General features: G+C 54.7%; 1 protein-coding gene across 9 annotated transcripts in view; it reads right to left on the bottom strand.

Moving 5' to 3' along the window:
- The window catches only part of Wdr27 (WD repeat domain 27), a 148,176-nt gene that overhangs the window by 67,981 nt on the left and 55,338 nt on the right, over nt 1-24,857 (bottom strand). For 4 of the 9 annotated variants that reach the window (XM_046449383.2, XM_046449384.2, XM_046449388.2 and 1 more), the window contains 6 exons: nt 21,818-21,915; nt 20,565-20,686; nt 16,122-16,219; nt 15,588-15,652; nt 14,960-15,062; nt 6,188-6,286 (listed from right to left, as the gene is read on the bottom strand). In XM_046449383.2, the coding sequence (XP_046305339.1) occupies nt 6,188-6,286; nt 14,960-15,062; nt 15,588-15,652; nt 16,122-16,219; nt 20,565-20,686; nt 21,818-21,915 (585 nt within the window). Of the gene's footprint in view, nt 1-6,187; nt 6,287-14,959; nt 15,063-15,587; nt 15,653-16,121; nt 16,220-20,504; nt 20,687-21,817; nt 21,916-24,857 lie in introns of those variants that run through there. The other 5 variants (XM_046449386.2, XM_046449387.2, XM_046449389.2 and 2 more) reach the window with 2 other exon arrangements.

Raw genomic sequence — 24,857 nt, 5'->3', positions numbered from 1 at the left:
TGCTGCCCCAAACCGAATACAAGCAGACCCAGGAGCCATAGCTGTCCAGAGCTGAGTCCTGTGCAAAGCAGGCCAGGTGGAGAAGCGCCAGCTGCCAAGGACAGACCACGAGGGTCAGCGGGTCAAGCCTGGGAGCTGAGCACTCCGGGGGGCTGGGCAGCAGGGGTCCATACCAAAGTGAGGAGGCGAAACCCCCTGCTTCCTGCTGGGGAGGGGAAAGGAGCCGCTCTCCTCAACAAGGTCACGCTGAGATCAGCCAATCAGAGCCCAACACGTGGGGTTCATCAGAAATACTGGGCCCACACGAGGGGGGGGGGGGCGGGCCAGTAGGCGTGAGAAGGCCATTGTCCTGGGCCCGGGCTCACTAAGAATGGCGAGCTGACTGCAGGGCTGCAGAAGTTCCCGCCAAACCAGTGGCAGCCTCAGCAGCCGCTCCTTGCACCCATGCATCAGGCCCACCACCCACAAAAGCTTATGACCACACTAAGGACAAAAATGCAGTTTGAAGAGGTAGAGTCAGCATCAGAACCAGATTCCGGCATGGCAGGGATGTTCAAAATGGAAAAACTGGAATTTAAAACAACACTTGATGGGCCACAAGGCTCCAATGGGCAGAGAAGACAGCTCACCAAAACAGACAGGCAATGGACGCTCAGGGATGGGAATCCCAAGAAAGACCAGAAGAACGTGCTGGAGAGGAGGAGCACGTTGACCAGACATGGAGATGCCGAGATGGCTGACGGGTGGACTGGCCATGCTGAGTGAAGAGTATCTGAGCTGAGTGAGCACCAGGGGAACTACCCAATGGAAAGCAAGGAGGATAGCACAGGAGCCTGGCTGCAGGGGCACCTGCCATTCCACCCAGACACCAACCCAGGCGAGGAAAGGGAACTGTGGACTGACACCTCCCATGGACGTCACACAGAATCCTCAACATTGGAAAATCTAACCCAGAATGCCAAAGATGACACCCCATGACCAAGTGGTATCCTCCAGGTGTGCAAGGCAGGTTCACCATTCAAACATAAATAACACAAGCCATCACATCAACAAACTAAAGCAAAATCACATGACCCCATCAACCGTGGAGAAAGAGCATGCAATAAAATCCAACACCCACTCGTGATAAAAATTCTTGGCAAACGAAGAAGACAAGAGAACTTCCTTGACTTGATAGAGAATACCTACAAAAACCCTACAGATTACAATGAACTTAAAGACAAGAAGCTTGAAACTTTCCCACCAAGATCAGGAACGAGGCCACAGTGTCTTTTCTCACCGATCCCTTTCAACATCAGACTGGAAATACTGGATAATGTAATAAAAAATGAAAAGGAAATAAAAGACATACAGATTGGGAAGAAAAAAAAAGAAAATGTGTTTGCTCATAAAACATGTATCTATATAGACTATGCAAAAGAATCTATCTGAAAATCTGGAAATAATAGTGATTATAGCCAGCTACAGGACACAGGTTTAGTATACAGAAGTCAGTGCTCTTCTATGCATTAGCAATGAACAAGTGGAACTTCAGATCTAAACTATGATACATTCCCATTGACACACCAAAAAGTAAAATATTTAGGTATAATTCTAAGAAAATATGTATAAGATCTAAATGAGAAAAAATACAAACCTCTGATGAATGACATAAAAAGTAAATGTATATACATATGTATATATATAAATAAAGAGGTTCTGCCTGCCCCTGCATAGAAAGATGCACAACATCAGTTCTTCCAAGCTCAGTCTAGTCCAAATCCCAGCCTTATTCAAACTGATTCTGAAGTTTACATGGAGTGGCATAAGCCCCCCGAGAGCTGAAGCCAGGCTGAAGAGTGAGTGGGAGGGTTTTAAGACTCACCACCCAGAGCAGCAGCCAAGGCGGGGTGCTGCCGGCCAAGTGGCAGACAGGGCAGACCAACAGAACAGAGCAGCCAGAGGCGCCGGCCACACCAGTCAGCAGCGGAGCTCCGGCCCAGCAGCAAAGGCTGTTCAGGAGGACGGCGCCTTCCAATAAACGGTGCTGAGCACACGGGTGCACACGCGAAAACCGCCACACCCCAGCGGTCCGGAGCAGACCTCGCCCCTTCCACAAAGTCAACTCAGGGGGGTCTCAGGCTTCCACGTAAGTGCAAAACTGGAACTCTCCTAGGAGGAAACAGGAGATGGCCTTGGTGGCCTTGGGTTTGGGGGCTACTTTTAAACATAACAGAAAAGACCAAGACTCGTAAAGCGAAGAATGGATAAGCTAGACTTCATTCAGATTAAGACCTTTTGCTCTGTGAAAGACACTGTCACGAGAAAGCAAGGGCGAGCCTCACTCTGGGAGAAGTGTCTGTGAAAGGTGCCTCCTCCCCCAGCCCCCCCAGCCCCCCCCTCGCTCTGGCAGCCCTGAGCCTGCAGCTCTTCCCTGGGCCTCCAGCCAGCGCCAGCGCCACTGGAAACTGCGCTGACCCGGCCGGAGGTGCCGAGGCACAGGTGCTCCAGCCCACCACCGCCCGTCCCCAGAGCCGCAGGCAGGGTGCCCAGGAGCACAGGGATTGGCCCTGTGCGGCTGCGGCATGTCATTCCATCAGGGTTCTGCTTTGCTTTGTTTTTTGGCATTTACTCTTTGGCTCACATTTTTTAAATCATTTTTCTTTTCTCTCCTTTTTCTCCTTTTAACACCCCATTTTCCTTCCTTTCCCCGCGTTGCGTCCACCCCGGCCTCTCCCTGACCTTCTGTTGCCTTTCCTCTTTATCTTTGTCCTTTCTTAGCCTTTTAGCCTATTTCTTATCATTCCTGCCCCGGCTCTTCCTGCTGGTTTCACTTTGTGTCTGGTCTGCTGCCGTCTGCTATTGTGACTGTGATCAGCTTCCTCTTTCTATGCCATGCTGGGACCAAGCCCAGCGCCCTGAGCCCACCCAGCTAAGACCCAGCCCTACCCCACCCATGACGCAGCCCTGTTCAGGTCAGCAGACACTTCTACTAAAGAACGGGAAGTAAAATCCCTGCAGATGACCTGTCCACACAGGCTTCGGCTCCTGGATATGAACCCCTGGATATGGACAGCAGAAAGAAACCCAGAGACGGTGGACACCCTGCCCACAAGGGCCACCACATGGTCACCCCCACGCCTTCAAGAACACACTGAAGACTAGACTGGAGCACAACTGTAGACCAATATCCCTGATGAACACACATGCAAACATTCTCAATAAAGTGTTCCAGAGTGAAATTCAGCATAGCTCATGATCAAGTTGGTTCCACTCCAAGGTACAAGGATCGTTAAACATGAAAATCACTGAAGATAACAGCACGTAAGTAGAAACAACAGTAGAAATCACCTGTTCACCTTACTAGATGCAGAAAGAGACTGATAAAATTCAACACCCCTTCATGATAAATGCCCTGAAAAAACTAGGTAAGAAGGATGGTACCTCCAAGTAATAGAGGTGAACCAGTGAACCAATTCAGCACAGCATCAGGGCCCTACATACACAAAGAGCAGTAGTGTTTTGTTTTAGTCAGCTTTGTTGCTGCTGTTATAAAAGACCCACCAGCACAACTGCAAAAGAGGAAAAGTTTATTTGAGGGCTCATGGTTTCAGAGATCTTAGTCCATAGAAGGCGGGCTCTACTCCTCAGGACGCGAGGTGAGGCAGAACCTCACCTCGTGATTAATTATTGCACAGAATTAAAAACCTTCTGCACATGGTGGAGGAGTGCGGCAGAGGGGAGCAGCTCATAATGGTGATCAGCAAGCAGACAGTGAGACAGTCCAGCCTCCAGATACACAATAAATAAGCCATAGCCACGCCCCAATGCCCCCCCTCCTGCAGCCACACCCACCACTTCAGAGTCCACTCAGCTAATCCCCTCAGGGGATTAATTCACTGACTGGGTTAGGACTCACGACCCATCATTTCTCCTCTGAACTTTCTTGCATTGTCTCACATGTGAGCTCTTGGGAGACACCTCACTTCCAAACCATAACATCTTTCTATACCAATAATGAACTCACTGAGAAACCAGGAAAACAACCTAATTCACAGCAGCCTCCAAAAACATGACCAAGGAACAAATCTAACAAGGAGGTGAAAGTCCCTACAATGAAAATCATAGAATGCTAGAAAGACAACAGGAGATGGAAAGATCTCCCATGTTTGTAGGTTGGCAGAATTAATCTGTCTAAATGGGTCAGGTGCCGTGGGGCACAACTGTGATCCCAATGACTTGGGAGGCTGAGGAGAAGGATTGCAAGTTCAAGGCCAGCCTCAGCAATTTAGTGAGGACCTCAACAATTTAGCAAGACCCTGTCTCAAAACAAAACGTTTAAAAGACTTTGAAACTACTTGAGGGAAACATCGGGGAGACATATAGATATTGGCATAAGCAACAATGTCCTGAATAGGACTCCGACATACTCAGGAAATAAAAACCAGAATTGACAGGGGATTGCATAGAATTAAAAACCTTCTGTACAGCAAGGGAAACAACCACAGAGTGAAGGACAGCCTACAGAACAGGAAAAAAATCCTTGCAAGCTATTCACCTAACAGAAGACTAATATCCAGGATACATAAAGAACCCAAAGGAGTTAACATCAAAAAAACAGGTAATCAAATTGATAAACAGGCAAATGAGCTAAAAAGATACTCATAAAATGAAGTGAAAATGGTTAATAAATATTTGCAAAATGCTCAAAATCTCTGGCCATCAGAAAAATGCAGATCAGAACTTCACTGCGATTCCATCTGACCCCAATCACAATGGCTATCACACATAATAATAATAGTAGCTAGTGGTTGTGAGGATATGGAGAACAAGGAACCCATGTGCACCACTGGTGGAATTTAAATTCGTACAGTGGAAAACAGTGTGGAAAGTCCTGGCCATCCTGCTCCTGGGCACGTACACAGAACAAATGAAGCTGGCACACAGGAGACACCACATGGCCCCGTTCATGGTGGCACCTTGAGGGCAACACTGCTCAGTGCCCATGAACACCTGCAGTGGGACAAGAAAGACTGTGAAGACTGTGATGACCAAAGAAACGGAGAGGGAAGCCTTGGTTGCAAACTAAAGTCTACTCACAAAACATCTGACGGGATCCGTCAGCACCCTGGGCCTGGGACCTGCCCCGTCTGGCCCTGCTTGAAGCCCAGTGAGGCCCCCATGGGCCCCGGCCCACCACAAGGAGCGTGTGAGTGACGCAATGTCCAACCGCTCTCCACTGAGTCCTCCAGGCTCCTTCTCTGGAGCAGTAAACAGCCCGCGGGGCGTCTGCAGCCCTGGGGTTGATCAGGCACGACTCCCGATAGCCAGGGTCTGGAACAAGCCCAGGTGCCATTGAGGATGCACGATGGGGAATGGCCACACGTTCCCAAGAAAAGCAGTCATCTCAGTCCCTGCAATACCAGTTCATCACGAGGAAAAGCGACGACATCTCAGGATTCTCTGTAGCAGGGAAGAAAAGTGGGGCCCTAAACGCCCACCAGCAGAGGACTGGGAAGACAGGCTAGGGTGGAGGAAGCCCTGGGACAGAGCAGCAGCCCGGCCGACCGCCCTGATCTGCGCCTCACTGTGGCGTGCACTTCAGCAGTGAGCCACGTGAAGGACCGCCACAGGTCCCGGCAAGTGAGGGGCAGCGTGAGCGGTGTGCACGTCGGGTTCCCTGAGTCAGAGCTTCAGGCCTGACCAGGCTGAACCGACAGTCCCCAGGCTTAGGCTGAGTCAGCTGGGTACCTTCACCCTCCACAGGGGCCTCCTCTGTATTTTAATACAGGAACACCCATCTTTCTTTACAGCTGATTTGCCTCTGTTACCGCCTTTTCTCTTAATTAAGACAGTTCCTTTAAATTCCATGGTCCTCTTCCTACATACCAGCTCTGGTCCTGAGGTCTTTGAGACCCTGCTCCCCTGGCCCAGTTCCTGCTCAGGATGGCCACACATGACCCCATTTTTCAGACGGTCCTGCCCTCTACATTTCAGCTGGAAGGAGCACAGAGACACCACATGACAAATACTGTCAGTACTGAAAAACACCCTCTGCATTTCTCTTTCTCGCCATTAAAGGTGCTTTTCCTAAGTTCTCCCTGCAGACAGTGAAACCAGATTGATCTTAAACATTATAAAATTTCACCCAGATAAAGTCTGACAGATATGAGCAGCATGGGGCAAGAGGTTGCACAGGGAGGTGTACCTGGGGAGCCGCCGGGTTGAAGGCCACTTCAGAGACGGTGTCTGTGTGTCCAGCCAGCCGATGGGAAAATGTGCTGCAGCCCAGGTTGTACACGTAAGCCTAGGAGACAAGAACAGGGGTTCTGGGCGGGCTGGGAGTGGGGCAGGCTCCATACCCTGCAGGGGAGGGCCGTCTGCAGCTGATCAGTGTGCAAGCACGTCACCCCCAGTGAGCACGTGTGCGCTCTCTCCTGGCACACCCCACAGTTCCCCAACAGTTCAGAGCAGGGGTTTGTGTCCACAACTGAGGTTAAGGAGAAGAGATTTCTATTCCAAACTCACCTTAACGTCCCCGAGTGCATGAGAAAGATGCCCCCACGTCCCTCCCGGCACCTGCCCTTGGTGTCGCTCTGGCCGCCTGGAGCTGGAGCCGCGCTCACCAGGGCTGCTTGCCGAGGGATCAGTGATCACCTCGTGGGCACATAGAGCCACCGGTGCCGTTGGGCTCTTCCTTTAGGGACAGGGGAACATCCATGCTGCTGGGGCCTGAGAGGAGAGCACTGCGGAGTGGAGACACCAAGCACCTTCTGAAGATCCTGGTGACGGAGAGACACCACGCCGCAGCAGGAGGAGGCCTGGCCACTGCTGCTCCCACAGCCTGACATGGGGACGCCGCTTGTGCTGGACCTTCCCTGGAACTCTGCCAGTGGCTGGGGTCTTGGAGTAGGTCTCCAGTGGCGTTCCCAGTAGGGGAAGTGCCTATGTGTCACCTGGAGGCACACACTGCCCTCTACCGTCTGCACACAGTGCTGGAGCACGGCCAACTCCCCTAACAGGCCTGCAGGCCTCGCACCTGCACAGCATGTCACCTGCCACCAGGTGAGCACAACCAGGCCTGACCTTCGCTCTGGGCCTGAGGCTGCGAGCACAGCTGCTGTAACCACTGCCCACCGTGGTCCTGCCCTGCTAAGAGCCAAGTATATGATACATGGCATTTTTGGTTGAAAGGTGACGCCAGCTAGCCATTGAGATGATATGATTATGTTAAGATCTGCATTCATATGGATATTGGACTCCTGCTGTTCACCTGGGCCTGCTAAGGGACTCCTGGAGAGTTCCCATTGGTTGGGGAAGTACAGTAGGAGGGAGTTCTGGGGGAGGAACTCTCTCTGGCGGTTCCGGGGGAGAACGCCTGCTTGTGTGGATCGGATCTTCCCGGGGGGCGGACAGAACATTGGCGGCAGTTTCAAAAAAATAAAGTTTGTTCCTGCTTGAGTGGCTCGTGATTTTGTGCCCAGCCAGACTGCGGCACTGCCCAGAGGCCACACTGGCTTTTCTGACGAGCCTGCCGTCTTCCTAGTCCGCCAAGAACAGTGTCCTTCATCTGCGACTCAGGCCGCCTCCAGGGCCCTCTGGCTCGTGGGTCTTGGCTTCTTCAGGACCAGTGACCCCAGGCTCTCCTCCCTGTGCAGGCAGGGTATGGGAAGGGCCCACGTTTCCCCACTGACGGGAGCCAAGGGCTGTGCTCACAGGCCTCCCAAGCTGCAGGTGGCCTTCCTCATGGACCCCGCTCCACAGCCAGGGAGGAGAAACTTGTCCCAAATCCATGGGCAAAGTGGCCACCACCAAAGGGGAGGCAGCTCTTTCAGGCCACAGAGTGGCGCCCTAGGCCAGCACCTGGCTCCTCTGCTGTCTGCACACAGTGCTGGTGCAGGGCCAACTCCCCTAACAGGCGCCTGCCACCAGGTGAGCACGACCAGGCCTGACCTTACCAACTTACTCGCAGACATTATGAAAAGCAGTCTGTGGTTTTCGGGAGTCCCCTGTCCCATTTTCTATTCCCTTTATCCATTCTTATTGATTATTCATTAAGCTTCGGTATTTTTGAATTTGGGGTGTTGGCTAAAGTTCACTTTGTAGCTCGTGTTTTAAACACTGGAACCCTGATGACTGGCCCAGGCGCTCTGTGTGCTGGGGCTGTCACTTCCCCTGTGCCACTCCGGCTCCCAGGCAGGCAGCCTCTGGCTCTCGCTCTCTGTGGCACAGTACTGGGCCACCAATCCCCTCTAAGCACGGCTTCATTCGTATCTCAGAGACACTGACCATGATGTTGGTGAAACCGACAGAAAACCTGTGGTTTATGTTTCCTTTTGCACCTTTAAACCTAGAACAGACAGAATGTGAACATCTCAGTGGGGGAAGCTTCTGTCTGACCTCACTGGTGAGGGGCTGCTGGACTCTGGTCTCACACTCAGTCACTGGGCTTTTCATCATTCCGGTGCTCCACCTGAAGACAAGGTGCCCTCCCTGTTGGCACACACATGGTTATGACTGATCCACGGACGGGGTTAGTGGGTGCTGACTGTAGGCAGGTGGCCTGTGGCTGGAGGAGGAGGTTACGGGGCATGTCTTTGGGGCCTGTCTGCTGAGCAGAGCTCCCTGGCTTCCTGGCCACCACGTCCTGTGCTGCCCTTCTCCCTCCTCCATGCCCTTCCACCATGATACCCTGCTCATCTCGGGCCCAGAGACAGGGAACCTGCTGACCATACACTGAGACCTCTGAAACTCTGTGCGCCAAATAAGCTTCCTCCACTAAGTAGTTCTTGTCCGGTGTTTGGTCACAGCGACACGACGCTCAGACATCATTAGGAAGGTCTACGAGGTGCCATGGCCTGGGGTCTGTGGGCTCTCCATCTGTCGAGGCCAGGAGGGTCTCCTGGGGACCCCTCCCCTCAGGCCTGCTGTGGGAGACTCCCACCCACCCCTGGTGCCTGTCGTCAGCACCCTCCTCTCACTCGCCCCCTCGTGGCCGGTCCTTGCTGCTGCTGCTGTGTTGTGGTCACTTGTTGGCCGGCCGCACTCCTGCTGTCCTTTCCTGCTTTCCCTTGCTCATCGGCCAGTCCCTCCTGACCCGCCTGGCTCCAGGCTCTCCTTATTCAAAACCCATCCTGAAAGCAGAGGGGGCCTGTAAGGGAGAGGCAGGGGCAGAGGGAGAGCCAGGCAAGGAGGGTCAGCTCTGGGGCCTGAGACCAGCCAGATGACCTTGTGTTTGTGGATGACTGTTCCACAAGCACCTGCTATGTATGATCATAACGCACCAATGAACGTTCCAGAAGCCCGCTTCCTTCTGAAGACAAGTCTGCTGGCTCAGGCTCCGGACACCTCGACCTCTGGCCCAGGGGTGCGGCACAGCTGGGCCCCAAGGCCATCCCTGTGCACCAGAGCCCTTTGCTGCACCGATGGCTTGGGTCCTCTTGCTCTGATGCCTCTTTTTGGTCATGGACCTGGTTGTGTTCTAGAGTGTTCTATTCTCCTAAATTTAGAGGAAACCCTCTAAATCTAAACCCTCTAAACACTCCTCTCTGACCCTGTGGCTGGTGTCTCAGCCTCTCCGCTCTCCACCCCATCTCCCCCGTCATCCATCTTGAGTCCCCAGGACCATCTCTGTACGAGTCGAATACACAGAGTCTACAACACAAGCAGGGTGCAGTGGTGAGGCCTGTCATCCCAGCTGCGGGGACCTGAGCCCAGCTAGGCAGAGCAGCGGGAGGCCTACTGCAGAGGGGTCTACGCCCTGCTGACAAGCCATTCTCCACTCCTGGGGGAACCTGCCTGTCCAGTGACCCCCCTTCTCCCACTTGGTATCAGCACCAAGGCACAAGAGCTGCAGCACTCACGCAGGCCTCCACCCCCACCCACCTCTGGCCTCACTCATGTGCTTCCCCAGGTGCAGCATGAACGCAGGGCCTCCTCCCCCACCCACCTCTGGCCTCACTCATGTGATTTTGGCAGTGCTACATAGCGAGTGTGGAAAGCTACTGAGGCTGGATTTTACTTCATTGTGCGCCAGACAGCCAGGGAGAGTGTGGGTGGATGTCCTTACTGCCCCCCACCTGGGAGAGGTCCCTCCAGCCTCCAGCCACCCAGGAGCACTGAAGCCATGCAAACTCTGCCAGCAGCACCTCTGAAGACCAGCACGGTGGCCGCCATGTGCAGGACTGCTGGCCGTGCCTCATGGCTTCACCAAGGCTATCTGCAGGGACACCAGCCTCTGGCTCTGCAATTCCACAGGTGTGCTGAGAAGAAAGCGGCAGCCTCGGGCCCAGCCCTAGACCACACGGCCCTTGAGTCTTCATTTCTTCTCCGTCCTCTGCATCAACAAAAACCGCCAGACCCTGCAGGGCCTCAGCTCTCACCACACGGCACAGGCCTCCATGGCCTCTGTGCCCCTTTCCCATGTCAGGAGTGAAAATCCTCCAAGGAAAAAGCCCCTGCAGAAGGCAACACAAGCCCTGGGGCCTCGGCAATCCTGGAGCCCCGCAGCCCTGGCCAGCTCCACGCTGCTCTCACAGGCCCACGGCAGAGCTCGGGTCTGAGGGCAGCTCTGTCGGCAACAGCCAACACCAGGGCCGGTTCATAATGAAGACCCTGAAGGTCTGGACTCACTGAGGAAGAGGCGCTCTCCCAGAGTGCTGGGCGTGGAATTGGGATTCGAAGCACAGCCTCAATTCCAAAGATGAGGAAGCCACAGTGGCCAGGAGAAGAGGGCGAGGTGTGAGGCTGGGATACAAAGCACGCGGGGCAGACAGAGGCTGACCCTCGGGAAGGGCAAGGGTGTTGCAGGTAAAATGAGAGGACACAGGAAGAAAGTGCAGAGCGAGAAAACGAGTCCAGCCCAGGAGGACCTCCAGGGTGGGGCCAGGCCAGGGTCTCTGGTGCCCGGAGAGGTGAGGCTGCGTTTCCCCCGAGAGCCCAGGGAAGCCATGCCTGCAGGAGGAGGAGGGATGGCTGCTGCGCTGACAGCTGCAGACCACCAGAGGGTGGGCAATCGGGGCTGCCCCCAGCGGGCCAGGTGGAGCCGCTCGCTGAGTGGTCATGCTCACCCTTCACGTGGAACCGGGGTAAATGCACTCATTAAGGCAAAAGCAAGGTCCTACAGGAAGCAAACGACGTTACCCAAAATGAAGCTCGTGACCCTTGATGTCCTCTGCGGGCTGCTGCGGGACTTGAGCTCAAGCCCACAGGGATCTTAGGAAACCACCTGCACATGCGTGCTGAGCTGGCACCACACACTGTCATCTCTGCCATCCGGGCAGACAAGAGGGCTCCACGTTCCCAGAGAGCCACTTGGAACCTAGGGACCACGCACGCCTGTTGTCTGCCTGGAGCTGCAGGCCAAGGCTGAGCCTGCTCCTGGGAGGACCCTGCCCTCCCAGCCCCCTGCTCGCTCCGCAGACGCCACAACAAAGCCAGCTTCTCCGTGGCTGCCATGCACCTTCCGGACTTCCCTGGACACGTCTGAGAACTTCCTTCTTCCTAATCGTGGAGGATGTCAGTAGGGCCACCTGGAAGGGGCACAGTGGCCTCAGGGGGACCAGCCCAGCCCTGGGTTCAATCAGGTGAGACTCGTCCTCTTTGCAGGCAGACATCTTTTTGTCACCATTTGCACCAGAGGGAAAATGTTTGGAAAAATATGAAAGATAATTCCTTAAACTTGGTTAAAGAGAAAAAGGTCAGATTAAAAACACTTAGTGAATCGCAAATATGATGAATTAAAAGCAAGCTTCACTTAGATCCAAAATAAACTCCTAGAAATAAACTATAAGGAAAACATCTTGAAAGTATCCAGAAAGAAAATCAGCATAAAGGAAGTCCGCGGCAGGGAGCCACGCAGCTGGGGACAAGTCGCTGCGGCAGGGCCAGCAGCCTGTCCAGCGGGGCCAAGGTACTGGGGAAGGGCAAACCAGGGCGTCCCGGGCGTCCAGGGCATCGAGGAAGGCGGGCAGCGCAGGAGCCATACAGCCGAGAGCTGGGCAGAAACCCTCCAGCAGGAAAGCAGCTCCACGGGAAAAGCCGGTGCCGTGGCTGTGGGGCGCAGAGTGCACACGTGGGATGTGGGTCTTGGCACCAGCCTACGCCCCATGGCACAGGCGGGAAGGAGCCGGTTCCTCGTGGGGCCCACGTACACATTTCCTTGAAGTGGTGGACGACCATGCCACAAAGCTGAGAGAAGGCCGGCGGGACACAGACTGCAGAACACCCACAGCACTCAGCACGCAGCTAGGGCGGCGTGAAGTGGAGTGCTCACAGCACATTGAAATGACCAAACAGGAAAGGCACGGTGACCAAAGAGCAGCAGCCAACACAGAGGAGACCAGCAGAGACCCGAGGACAGCAGACTGCCCTAGACACCAGTGTCACGCAACGTGCCAAGTCGCTACGGCAGCACCCGTCGAGAGGAGCCAGCACGTCCAGCCACCTGAAGTCTGAAGTTCAGTCCCAGGGTGGCAAGCCACACCAGGGCCAGCAGGACGGAGACCTGAGAAGCCCAAAGGCTGCAATGACGCATTGATGCCGAGGGACCCCATGGAACGGACACACACACACACACACACACACACACACGGTTCCTTTATGTTTTGAACTGTCATAACTGTGTCCTAACAGTGTTGGAGACTGATTTTTCCCCACAAAATGCATCAGTGAAAGCCAAGCCAAGGGGATGGTGTCTGAGGTGGGGCTGCTGGAGGCAGTTGGGTCACGTGGGCTCAGGAGCCTGTGGCCTCCCCCTCCTTCCCCTACTTGCCCTCATGGGAGGACACGGGAAAAGTGGCCATCTGCAAGCCAGCAAGACACTCTCACTGGGCATGGGTGGACACTGCAGAGGCTCTGCCTGAGCACCCGGGGGCAGTGGCCTTTGCAGTCCAGGCAGGCAGCCATGCCCTTGCTCGCCCACCTTACGCACCTGCAGAACTGGACCTGCCAAGGTTGACCACAAATACCTTTCAAAACAGCACCTGGGCCCACCTGAGCCACAGCTGGGCAGCCCAGGGTGGCTCCCTGGGGTTGAGGGAGCAGACAGCCCAGGTGTCCTCCCAGGACCAGTGTCCTCCCTCGTGCAGTCCTGGCCCCAAGCCCAGCACTGAGTCTGACAGAGTGGCAGCCCCGGAGACCCTGCAGTGCCCATGGGTCCTCTTCTGTCCACTGTGCCCAGCCTCCAGCCTCCTCCTCAGCTGACAGCGTGGGCGCTCACCTGGCTGGCGCTCCTGAGACACCTTTCCACGCTCTGCAGGGTCAGACGGGGTTTTTCAAATCTCCCTTCTCCTCCCCTTCAGTTGTCGGGTTGATTCTTCTCTCCTTGGGTCCCTCACCTCCCCGTCTCGAGGAGCCACGCGGTCCCTTCGACACCCGCAGCAGCCTCTCCAGCAGACGCCCAGCTCCTCACGCTGTGCTCTGCCTTCCCAGCCCCTGAAGAGCCAGGCTCGGCCACGCGCCTGCCCTGGTTTCCAGCACCTGCTTCCTCCCCTCCCCTGCAGCCTCGCTGGGGTGGCCTTCGCTGTCCGCGTTTCTGCCAGCATCTGGCCACGCCATGGGTGTGTCAGATGCCTGCAGCGATCTCCTGGGCTCCCCGGCCTTGCTGTGCCAGCCTGCACCATCCCGCCCCAGCACTGCTTCCACGTGGGGAGCCTCCACGGCAGCTCCCGCTCGCTCGCACCACCTCCTCCTGCGCCTGTGGGGTGCTGCCACGCTCAGTGCCACGGCCAGCACTTGGCACGGGCCTTCTGGCTGCGGCCTCACTGGCCAGGGAGGCACAGTCCATCATGAGGGTGCAGTGCTCCCGGCCCCACAGGTCCCCCTCTGGATGCCATCACAATGGCAACAGAATTCAGCATGAGTTTTGAGTGGGACACTCACCACAGCCAGCACCCCTGAGGAGAAGGTGTGACGGCGAAACCAGGCCTGGCTGTGAGAGGAAGCTGCAGACACCCTAAGAAGCCAGGACAGGGAAGGGTCAGCTCTCCTCCCGCCCAGCCTTCCTCCAGGAGGCCTAACTGACTGCCCCAGGAGGCTGACTTCTCCCTCTTGATATGCAAACAGCCCTGGGCCAGGCCCTCCAGGTCTAAGGCGCTGTGAAAGGGCCCTTCTGCTGTCTCTGGGAGCATGCTCTGTGTCAGGGCCCCACAAGGCCTTCAGCCACACACACTAGGAACTTTTAAAAGACAAAAGCCCCAGTGACAGGAAGGGTCCAAGATGACGCCAAATGACCTATCAATGTCGTGAGAGCCTGGCCAGGGCTCAGAGCTGGAGTCTGCTCTCCTCCGGGGCCTGCTGGAGTGAAACAGAGTCTGGATTCTCCCCTCTCCCAGTGCTGCTGGTGTTTCTCTGCCCGTCTGTTTCCACAACAAAAGGAGAAACCGGAGATATGTGGAGGAGAAGGGTTATGTGAAGACAGGGCTCCACCCAGTAAGGCCAAGGATGTACCCCCTGGACCGTCTCTCCCTCAGATGCCCGAGAAGTAGCGGACCCTCCTACACCAGGCAGACAGATGGTCTCTAGCATCATGAGCAAGAAAACATCTGCAGGGTAGGCCTCCCACGGTGGTGCTGGGTCTGCTGCCCTGGAAAACTAAAACCTGACCCCCTCGTGTGTCAGGGACACAGGGAGGTTGACGAGCTGTGCTCCAGACCCCCTGGAGGTGCAAGCGCTGTGCGGCGGGGGCCAGCTTCCCAACAGCACCTGTTCCTTAGGAAAGGCCCCTCACGGCATCACCTGCATCCCCAGGACACACCACGCAAGGGTGCTCAGAGCACACATGCAGTGCTGTGAGAGGCTTGGGTCCGGGTGGGTGCTCCCCAAGCTTCAATAAAAAAGTGGCATCTGTGCCTCCCGCGCATGGCCACTGAAGCATGAGACTGGGCACCTCGAGCAACACGGGGCACCCAGCGTGCCCATCCCCAGAGTGACCAGACGGCATCACTAGATTCTGTGTCCCACGTCCCTCACCCACACCTACGTGTCTGTCCTCAGCTCCGCAGGCCACAAACCGTCCACAAGGGCTGAAAGCAATTCTGCAGGGGTAGCCACGGTTCGGATGTCCTTCAAAACTGCGCTCACACCTGCGAGGACAGCAAGGAACAGCAGGGGGAAAACCAAGCACATCTCGACACAGGTTGAGGAGGCACACCAGCCAGCCCTTTCCTTCACAAAAGGAAGAAACTATCATGAAAAAAACTTCTTATTTTTTGCTGCAGTTCTGGGGACTGAACTCTGGGCCTTGCCAAGGAGCCGGGCAAGCTCCCCACCACTGAGCCACACCCTGAACATTTTATGTTCGAGAATCTTAAATGGCAAACAATTAAAGAGATCTTGAAAAGCAATTCAAACACTATTTGATCCCATAAATTCTCAAAGATGACAGAACTAGCAATACATGAGCTTTCCGTATCTGGTCAATATTAAATAACAGTGCTCTCTGCAGGACCTTCCAGATCACCCCTGTGCGGGAGGCAGCGTGCCTCTCATGTGCAGAGCCTAGGCTCACTTCCCAGCAGAGGAACGGAAAATCAAGCTGGGTAAAGGGCCCAGGCTCCAGGAAGGGCCATGTCTATCAAGGGAGTCAAGGTTCACAAACAGCTACTTACACAGTACCACTCTTAAAAAGGTCAGAGCATCATGAGTGAAATAAGCCAGGCTGCGGGACACACACCTGTAAGTGTGCCACAATCAGATGCACTGTTTTGTACGATTATTATGCACAAATTAAAAAGAGAGAATTGGCGCTAGCTTTATGAAGAGAACCTCCGAGCCTCCCCAGGGAAGTGCCTAGCAGCGTGGCCTCCCGGGATGGGTGCCCCAGGGCTCCGCACCACCAACAGGTCCTGACTGGTGGGCCCTAGGACACCTGCAGATGGGGCTTTCTCTCTGTTCTGGGACCGAGGAGCACAGGAGTGCCCTCTGTCGGCTCATGATGGAAGGGCGTGTCCTGGGTGCACACAGTTGAGCAGGTGCTGGTTTCATGCACCCGACTCCCTGGGTTCTAGCCTAGCGAGTGTCAGCTCAGCCTCCTCAATTGTGCATGGGTGAGCCACAGCCTCGGCATGTTGGGAAGCCACCGGGCCTCGCTCCTAGCTCCAGCCGCCTCCCCGTGGCAGTGCTGGGATACGTGCAGGACTTACCTCAGGGTCCTCAGGTCCCACAGTCTCACCCCTTCACCAACGGCTGTGGTCAGGAAAAGATTATAGGCCTGGAACTGCTGGGTCGTAAATGATGATCCCTGAAATCAGAAGGGAAAAGTCAAGATGGGTTTCTAAAGGCTGGATTTTAAAGCATTCTGCTGCTGGGCACAGGGGTGCACAGGTAAACCCAGCACCTCCAGAGGCTGAGGCAAGAGGATTGCAAGTTGAGGCCAGCCTCAGCAAATTAGCGAGGTCCTGTCTCAAAATAAAAAATGAAAAGGGCTGGGGCTGTAGCTCAGTGGTGTAGCACCCTGGGTTTCAGTCCCACTGTAAGTAAATAAAGACATCGTGCCACTGACGTCTGACAATACTTCATTCTTTACAGTCAGAAATCAACACAAACCTCTTACTATAATGATTTCCGAGTCAAACTTGAGAACTTCCACGCACAGTCCTGCTCTGCCCCACAGCCTTTCAGTCTGTGGCAAGCTGTGTGTGTGAATGTGGTCCCCAGGAGCACATGGCGCAGAGAGGGCAGGCAGCCTTGGCTTGTGCGAACTCAGGCCTCAGAACTCACGTGACAGTCATGTCACCAAGGAAGCCATCCTTGGTGTGCATGCACTGCCCAGCAGCTGAGGCTGTGCACTGAGCAGAGGGAGCATCAACCGTGAGTCGTCATTTTCTCTGCGTGTCATGCCACCAGAGGCATGGCACCAGATCAGCAGAGGATGACAGAGCAAGGGGTCAGCAGGCCGACATTCCTTTTCCAAGTGAGGGTCACAGCCAGTCAGCACGGCATCCGGGACGCCTCAGTGAGCCCTGCTTCTCCTCCCATCGTCCCACCTAAGACCTCGCAGGCAACCGAGAGACAGTGCAGGTGAGTGCAGAGGCCTGGACAGCGGGAGGCACCGAGGGGCCCTCAGGTGGCCACCTTCCCTGCTGCTGTCAAAAGACACCCACAGAGTGAGACTCAAGGGAAGGGCACCTGTGGAACCTCTGGCTCGAAACATGACTCCAACGCCTGGAGGCTCGTGAGGGCCCGCCTCCCGCCAGCACCTGGTTCTCCAGCTCTGCAGACAAGCTCCATGCGGGACGTCCCCAAGCACGCGTGTTTGGAATCCACCTGGAATGACTCTTCGCAAGCAGCAGGAAGCAGAGGGCCCTGCTCACGGGCACACTTGGCCCGCTTGGGCTCAGCTCTGCCGTCGCATCCCCAGCACCACCTCGCTGTGCCCTCCCCCAGCCCCAGGTGGGAGCTGAGCTCAGGTAGCACGGGCCCATGCGGCCCCACACCTGCAGCAGGCATCCCAGGGTGCCCAGTGACCCTGCACCTGCAGGCCACCTGCTGAGCGCTGCCTGGGAAAGGCACACAGCACAGGAGCTCGAGATAGGAAGCCCAGAGGCAGAGAGAGCCGTCAACTGCCCGGGAAAAGAGAGCTTCGCAGTCTGTCCACCTGATGGAGGGTGAGGAGGAAGACACCAAGCAGGAAGGACAGGAGTACAAATGCACAACAGGAGGCACACGTGAGGTGAACCCACGCACCGCCGCGGCAGGCACAGCACTCACGCCAGCCCGCAAAGGCTCAGGAAGAGCTCTGCAGGAGGATCCCAAGGACAGCAAGGCCTCCTTCTTCAGAAGGCTGAGGGGAGTGGGTGGCACGTGCACAGAGGCTGAGCAGAAATGGTCCTGAAACAGCTGAGGTGGACTGCAGAATGCAGACTTCACTATGCTGAGTAACACGGCCTCCGGGTTCCCACAGCCACTGTGGGTAGACAGTAAGGGGGACTGACAAGATGGCAGCCCAAGTGGGAGAGGGAACGAACACACTTCCCTCGCTATTAAAAAATTGAGAAGCCTTGAACGATTTAGAAGCAATTAACTAGGTTGAGCCAAGGGCCTCCATGGAGACCTATAGCTGATAGCTAGAAAAAGTGCATTATTTTGTATAAGTGTGTAATATCTATTTTAAAAACAAGCCAAGGTCAAGTTTTCCACTGAATACAAAATCTCAGAAGATATCGAGAAAATCGGTACCAACGGAATACGCGCTCTGCACGCACTGTCCTCAAGTCCGACGTCAGTCACGAAACAGAGGATGAAGACCACCTCCCACACAGAGACCTAAAGGCACACCCTGGATCCAAGTCTGGTGAACGTGGGGACTCATGCCGCGTGACAGGAAGAGTGCGCCCGAGCGAGCTGCGCGACGAAGGCCTGTCGGTAGGCGCTCCAGACGCTCCTCCTCAGGAAGTGAGCCAGCGGCCCCACAGAGGAGCTCCAGCTGTTCTTCCTGCGACCCCCATCCCCGAGCACGCTGCAGCCGGGCTGAGGAGGTGAGGAGGCCATCTGCACAGCCTGGGGCAGATGGGCGGCGCGGCCGAGCCACAGAGCCGCCTACAGCAGACACACCCTGGAGCACGAAGCCGTTCTGACCAGCGGGCCTCCACTGCGAGTGCCTGGGGCGCTGCCAGCCCCACTGCTCTCCAGCAGGGCTGGCCTTGCCTCCCCCAGCGCCCAGCAGGGTGCAGCTCAGCCCCCGAGGAACCCTCAAGATGAGCCACGGGAAGGAACCGACCCAGGGAAGGAAGGGACCCACGCAGCAGGGCTGGGCCAGCGTCACACGGCCTCCCCAGGACCCGCTGCTGGGGACTCGCCAAGCGGCACTTGCTCCCCAGACAGTGTGAGCTGAGGGGGAAAACGAGCCTGAGACGCTTTTCACTTGAGAGCATGGGAAAATAAGGCCATGTGCCCCGTTGGGAGGTGGCTGGGACAGGCAGCGCATCCGTCACCGGCCTGCAGAGCCTCCCTGCCTCCGACGGCCACAGTCCTCAGCTTCTCCACGCGGACTCTCCATTTGGAAGGCATTCTGCACTGCGCATTGCTGCACCGTGGACCCAACGAGTCCTGCGCAGGACAATGCTCTGGGGAAAGGCCACCGAGGGGGGGAATCCTGCCCCCTGCAGGCGCCAGCCACGAAACAAGCACCGGCTCTCAGGGAGGCTCACCCCGACTCTGCCCAAAGCGCCGCCTAGCACCTGGTAGAAACCCAGTTCCCATCTCGTCAGGCGTCCCTCTGCAGACCCCTGGACGGGCGCTCACAGCCAGCTCTGGCGTCCTGTGCCCACCGTGCCCCTTGCACACTGAGGGGAGGCAGCTCTGGACAGACCAGGACCGAACCGCCCTCAGCGGCCAGGCTCAGCCTGTGGGCTCCAACTAGGCAAGCCACCTCTGAGCACCAACTGTATGCCAGGAAGGCACGGATCCAGCCTCAGAGGGCAGAACCCATGGGAGAGAGGGTCCCAAGCCTTCCCCACACGCCCAGGCTGGTCAGCAGTGTGAACTGGTGGCAAAGTGACAGTCAAGTCTGCCACCCAGAGACAGACTCCTCTGAGCTGGACATGGATGGCCCAGGCCACGGAGCAGAGATGGAAAACAGAGAGCAGGCACACTGGGACTGACCCCCTGGAAAGCGCTGGAGATACCCAGCCGCCTGGCCACCCTGCTCGGGGGGCAGGGCCCTGGAACTGGAGCTCAGAAGCCAGTGCCAGCCCATGACATAGCCTTCCCCAGGTCTGGACCAGTGCCAGGTTGCCCAGCCTGAGCCCAGAGGGTCCAGCCCAGCCCCCGAGGAACCCGCGGATGAGCCACGGGAAGGAACGGGCCTGCTTGGTGTGGCTTCTGTCCTTAAGGCTCCAGCAGCCTCTGCTGGCAGCAGGGTGCTGAGAGTCCCGAGGATGGGTCGCCTGGGCGTGGGGACGGGGAGACGGAGAGGGAGCCAGGCCACACCCCACGTGACCCCATGAGACCGCTCACCTGCCGAGGTGTGTGTGGGCCCTAGGGTAACCGGTCAAATGTCAAGGCCTAAAATAGTGATCCATACGAATTACACTGAAATTGGCAGCGGTTCCGAAATTACATCCTGATACTTTGTTTATTAAAAACTTAAAGCTCCTAATGTTACAAACAACGTACTGTATTCTTCAGCTTCTCCTCGTTGTGATCAGTACCCCTGAGGAGAACAACTCAGAAAAGGAAACGTTTGTTGGGCTCATGGATTCAAAGATTCGGTTCGTGTTCAAACAGCCCATTTTTCTTGCCTGAAGTGAGGCAGAAACACCATGGGGAGGCTTGGTGGAGGAAAGCTGTCAGCCTGGCCGCCAGGAGATGGACAGGAACCAGGGACAGATGTGGCCCAGGGCACAGCCCTAGGGACCCACCTCCTCAGGCCACGCCCCACCTGGCTATAGCGACCACCCTGCAGTCCAAGTCCATTCAAATCATTAATCCACCAAGTGGCCGCTCACGATGAGCTCACTGTCCCCAGTCACCACTGCCTAAAAGACCCACCTCTGAGTCTTACTGTACTGAGGAGCATGCTTCCAACACAGGATTTTCAGGGGACACTGAAGATCCCAACCGTAACACGTGTGTCCAGAACTTACTTTATTCTGACAGATCTGATGGATAGGCCGTGAGTGGGCTTCTGCTATCACTGCAGCACTGCAGCCAGTGTTGAGGTCGAAAACTTGCAAAGTCCTGTTGCGGCCAGCTGTGAGGACCACATCTGCAGCAGCTGAGTTAGGGAGCCTGCCCGGCGGCCTTGCCCACAGGGAGGCACGGCTCTGTCCACCCCCAGGGCTCAGGTTCTGGGGAGGCGCAGCTCTGCTCAGCTGACTGACTGGCCCAGAACTCCGCAGCTCCACAGGGAAGTCCTCCCAGCACAGCCCACTCGGCTGGCCCCGGATGTCCGCAGGAGCAGAGGGGTGCTGCTGGGAGGTGGAGACGGCAGAGGAGCACGTCCTGCAGTAGGCCTCGGTTCTACCTCTAGCCACACTGATGGACGTGTCCAGGAAATGTCCAGATCAGGTAGCGGTGGAAATGTTGGCAGTCTGAATACAGACCAGATGAGACCACTGCGGGGCACAGCCACGTGGGGGGCAGCACCTGGAGCAGGCTGCAGGTGGTCACAACAGCAGCCCAAGACCCACACATCCAGAGAGCACAGGCGCTGTCTGAGTGGACAGGCGAGGGGCAATGTGTGCATACAGGGATCGAGTGACCACCCACACTCCCCAGCGTCTCGCCCCGAGTACTGTGGCAGACACGCAAGGCAGAAGCACAGGCCCGGGCCAGCATGCGCAGACGGCACAGCTGAGGTACGAGCCGCGGAGACCCCTGCTGCCAGGGGCTCTCTCTTCCCCTTTCACAGGACCCAGTGCAAAAACCCGACACTCCAGCTTCACCGCATTCCCGCAGTACCTCACAACGTCTCCTCCAGGCCTGGGGAAGGAAGCGCACCTGGAAACCCTCAGCAGAACCCAAACATGCCCATGTCTGAATGAACTAGAGCCCTTACACATCAGGAGATCTGATTCTAAGTGAAACAAAACCAGTTTTTTTGATTAAAGTGACGACATTACCCATACAAAGCCCGAATTGAAGTTGGACTCGACGGTGTACTCTGCGGGAGCAGCAGCTGGGGGTCCCGCAGCCCTCCCTGTGCGGGCCTGGTCTGCTCCAGGACCTGTCCTGAGAGCTGCCCCCTTGAAAGCCCCCACACGGAGAGGAGACACCACCGTCCAGTCGCTGCCCAGAGCGTCAGTGCCCTGAGCATGGCCACGAGCACCCTGTGCCCCGCACAGCACCAGACATCAGAGCTCACTGACTGGCAGCTGGAAGACCCAGACAAGGATACGGGAATAGAAGTCGTTCACCGCTGACAAGCTGGTCACCTCGGTGGCCCCCCTGGTGGACAGCCTGAAGACACACTCGTACCTGCTCCTGGGCTTATACCTGGAAGAAAAGTAAAGAGATCACCTGTTTCCTCCCACCACAGCTACCCAGCCAGCTTCACCACGCAAGAAGGCTCACAGGGCTCTCGGCACCTAGCAAGGCTGGGTGTCCCTGGGTCCTGTGAAAGGGGACCACAGAGAGCCCCTGGCAGCAGGCCTCACCTCCTTTAGGAAGGACCTTTGGTTTTCTATTGAGCAACCCCAGCTTTTCCTCTAGGAAAACTTTGAGAAGATAACATCTCATATGCCTGAAGTAACTCATTCCCAAATAGGACAAGTGAATTTGTCCCCACATTCCAAAAGAAGCCTGCATGCTTTCCCGCGCCAGCCAGGTAGAGAGCACCTGGGGTGCGACTTGAACCCCCCTGTGGTGCTCTTTCCTGAGGAGAACATACGCAGTGCAGTTGACTTTCTAGGTCCCCAGAAGTACCTTCTAAGGGACAGGCACCAGCAGAAACCCAGGAAGTGGTCCCAGCAAGGCCATAGCTGAGCAGGCACAAGGCAAAAAGGACATCAGAGGAAGAGCCAGGCCAGGCCAGGGCAGACGTCCTGCCGCTCGGGGCCTGGGTGTGGACACACTCAGCAACAGCAATGGAGGAGGCCATCAGGGACAGCACAGAACCTGGGAGGGCAGGGACAATGGAGCAGGCCAGGGGAGTGACCTGCAGGGACAAGTTGTGAGCCACCTAGCCCAGGGACAGGTCCCAGAGCCACCAACGCAGGGTTTGAGGGACTCAGGGAGAACAGCCACACACTGAGAGACAAACTGAGGCCAATCTCAGGAGAGACTTGGGGAAGAATGTCCTTCTGCAAATTATTATGATACAAACTGCCTGACATTGCATGAAGAGCGACTCATACAGCAGGACTCACACAACAGACACCACTGAAATACGAAGATGATTAGAAACCGTTTTGAAAATGTACACTCCCACGAGAGAGAAAACAGACACTGACCAACTCCTAGACACATGTGATCTGCCCAGATGGAACCAAGGGACACACAGGGTGAACAGAGCAATGTCAAGCAATGAAATGGGGGACACTGTCCGGAGCCTTCCGACCAAGGAAAGCCAGGACCAGATGGTTCTCAGCCGAGTTCCTCAAGACCTTCAGAGAAAGTTAACACCAGTACTCCTCAGATTATTCCATGAAATACAAAAGGAGGGAACCCTTCCAAACTCATTCCATGAGGCTAATGTCACCCTGATACCAAAACCAGACAAAGACACATCAAGGTATGAAAACTTCAGACCCATATCCCTGATGCACACAGATGCGAAAATTCTCAATAAAATTCTGGCAAATCACATACAAAAACATTAAAAAGATAGTAGTGCACCACAATCAAGTGAGGTACACCCAGGGACACAATGTTGGTTCAACATACGGAAATCAATAAATGTAATTCATCACATCAATAGACTTAAAAGCAAGAATCATGATCATCTCAATACATTCAGAGAAAGCATTTGACAAAATACAGCACCCCTTCATGTTCAAAACACTAGAAAACTAGGGAGAGTAGGAACGTACCTCAACACTGTAAAAGCTATTTATGCTAAGCCCAAGGCCAGCATCATTCTAAATGGAGAAAAATTGAAAGTGTGCCCTCCAAACACTGAAACAAGATGTGGGTGCCCTCTTTCACCACTTGTATTCAACATAGTCCTTGAAACTCTAGCCAGATGAAAGAAATTAAAGGGATATACATAGGAAAAGATGAACTAAAACTAACACTATTTGCTGACAACATGATTTGATACTTAGAGGATCCAAAAAATTCCACCAGAAAACTTCTAAAATAAATAAATAAATTCAGCAAAGTAGCAGGATGTAAAATCAATACCCACAAATCAAATGCATTTCTATAAATCAGTGATGAATCCTCTGAAAGAGAAATTTAGAAAATTACCCCATTCACAATAGCCTCAAAAAAAAAAAAAAAAAACTTGGGAATCAATTTAACAAAAGAAGTGAAAGACCTCTACAAATGGAAACTACAGAACACTAAAGAAGGAAACTGAAGAGGACCTTAAGATGCGAAGATCTCCCATGTTCTTGGGTAGGAAGAATTAACATTGTCAAAATTGCCATACTACCAAAAGAGTTATACAGATTCAATGTGATTCCAACTAAAATCCCAATTTCATTCCTCATAGAAACAGAAAAAGCAATCGTGAAATTCATTTGGAAAAACAAGAGACCCAGAATAGCCAAAGCGATTCTTATCAAGAAGAGTGAAGCAGGAGGCATCACTATACTACAAAACTATAGTAACAAAAATGGCATGGTACTGACACCACAATAGACATGTAGACCAATGGTACAGCATAGAAGACACAGAGACAAACCCACACAAATACAGTTATCTCATGCTAGACAAAGGGGCCAAAAATAATATACATTGGAGAAAAGACAGCCTCTTCAACAAATGGTACTGACAAAACTAGAAATCCATATGTAGCAAAACGAAATTAAACCCCTCTCTCACCCTACACAAGACTCAACTCAAAGTAGATCAAGGACCCAGCAATTAGACCAGAGACCCTGTGCCTAACTGAAGAAAAAGTAGATCCAAATCTTCATCATGTCAGATTAGGCCCAAACTTTCTTAACAAGTCACCTAAAGTACAAGAAATAAAATTAAGAATCAATAAATGGGATGGATTCAAACTAAAAAGCTTCTTCTCAGAGCTGGGGATGTGGCTCAGCACTGGGTTTGATCCTCAGCACCACATAAAAATAAATAAAAAAATAAAGGTACTGTGTCCAACTACAACATATATATATATAACCAAGGGGGTGAAGAGAGAGCCCGCAGAGTGGCAGAACCTCTTCATTACACACACATCAGACAGAGCACTAATCTCCAGGATATATATAAAGAACTCAAAAAACACCAAAAAAGCAAATAACCCAATCAATGAGTGGGCTAAGGAA

Source organism: Marmota monax, unplaced genomic scaffold (genome assembly GCF_021218885.2).
Source record: "Marmota monax isolate L192 unplaced genomic scaffold, Marmota_monax_Labrador192_F-V1.1 WCK01_AAM20220418_F8-fsc00083, whole genome shotgun sequence".
NCBI lineage: Eukaryota > Metazoa > Chordata > Mammalia > Rodentia > Sciuridae > Marmota > Marmota monax.
Note: the sequence above shows the minus strand (reverse complement) of the source record. Positions and strands in the feature narration are given on the sequence as shown.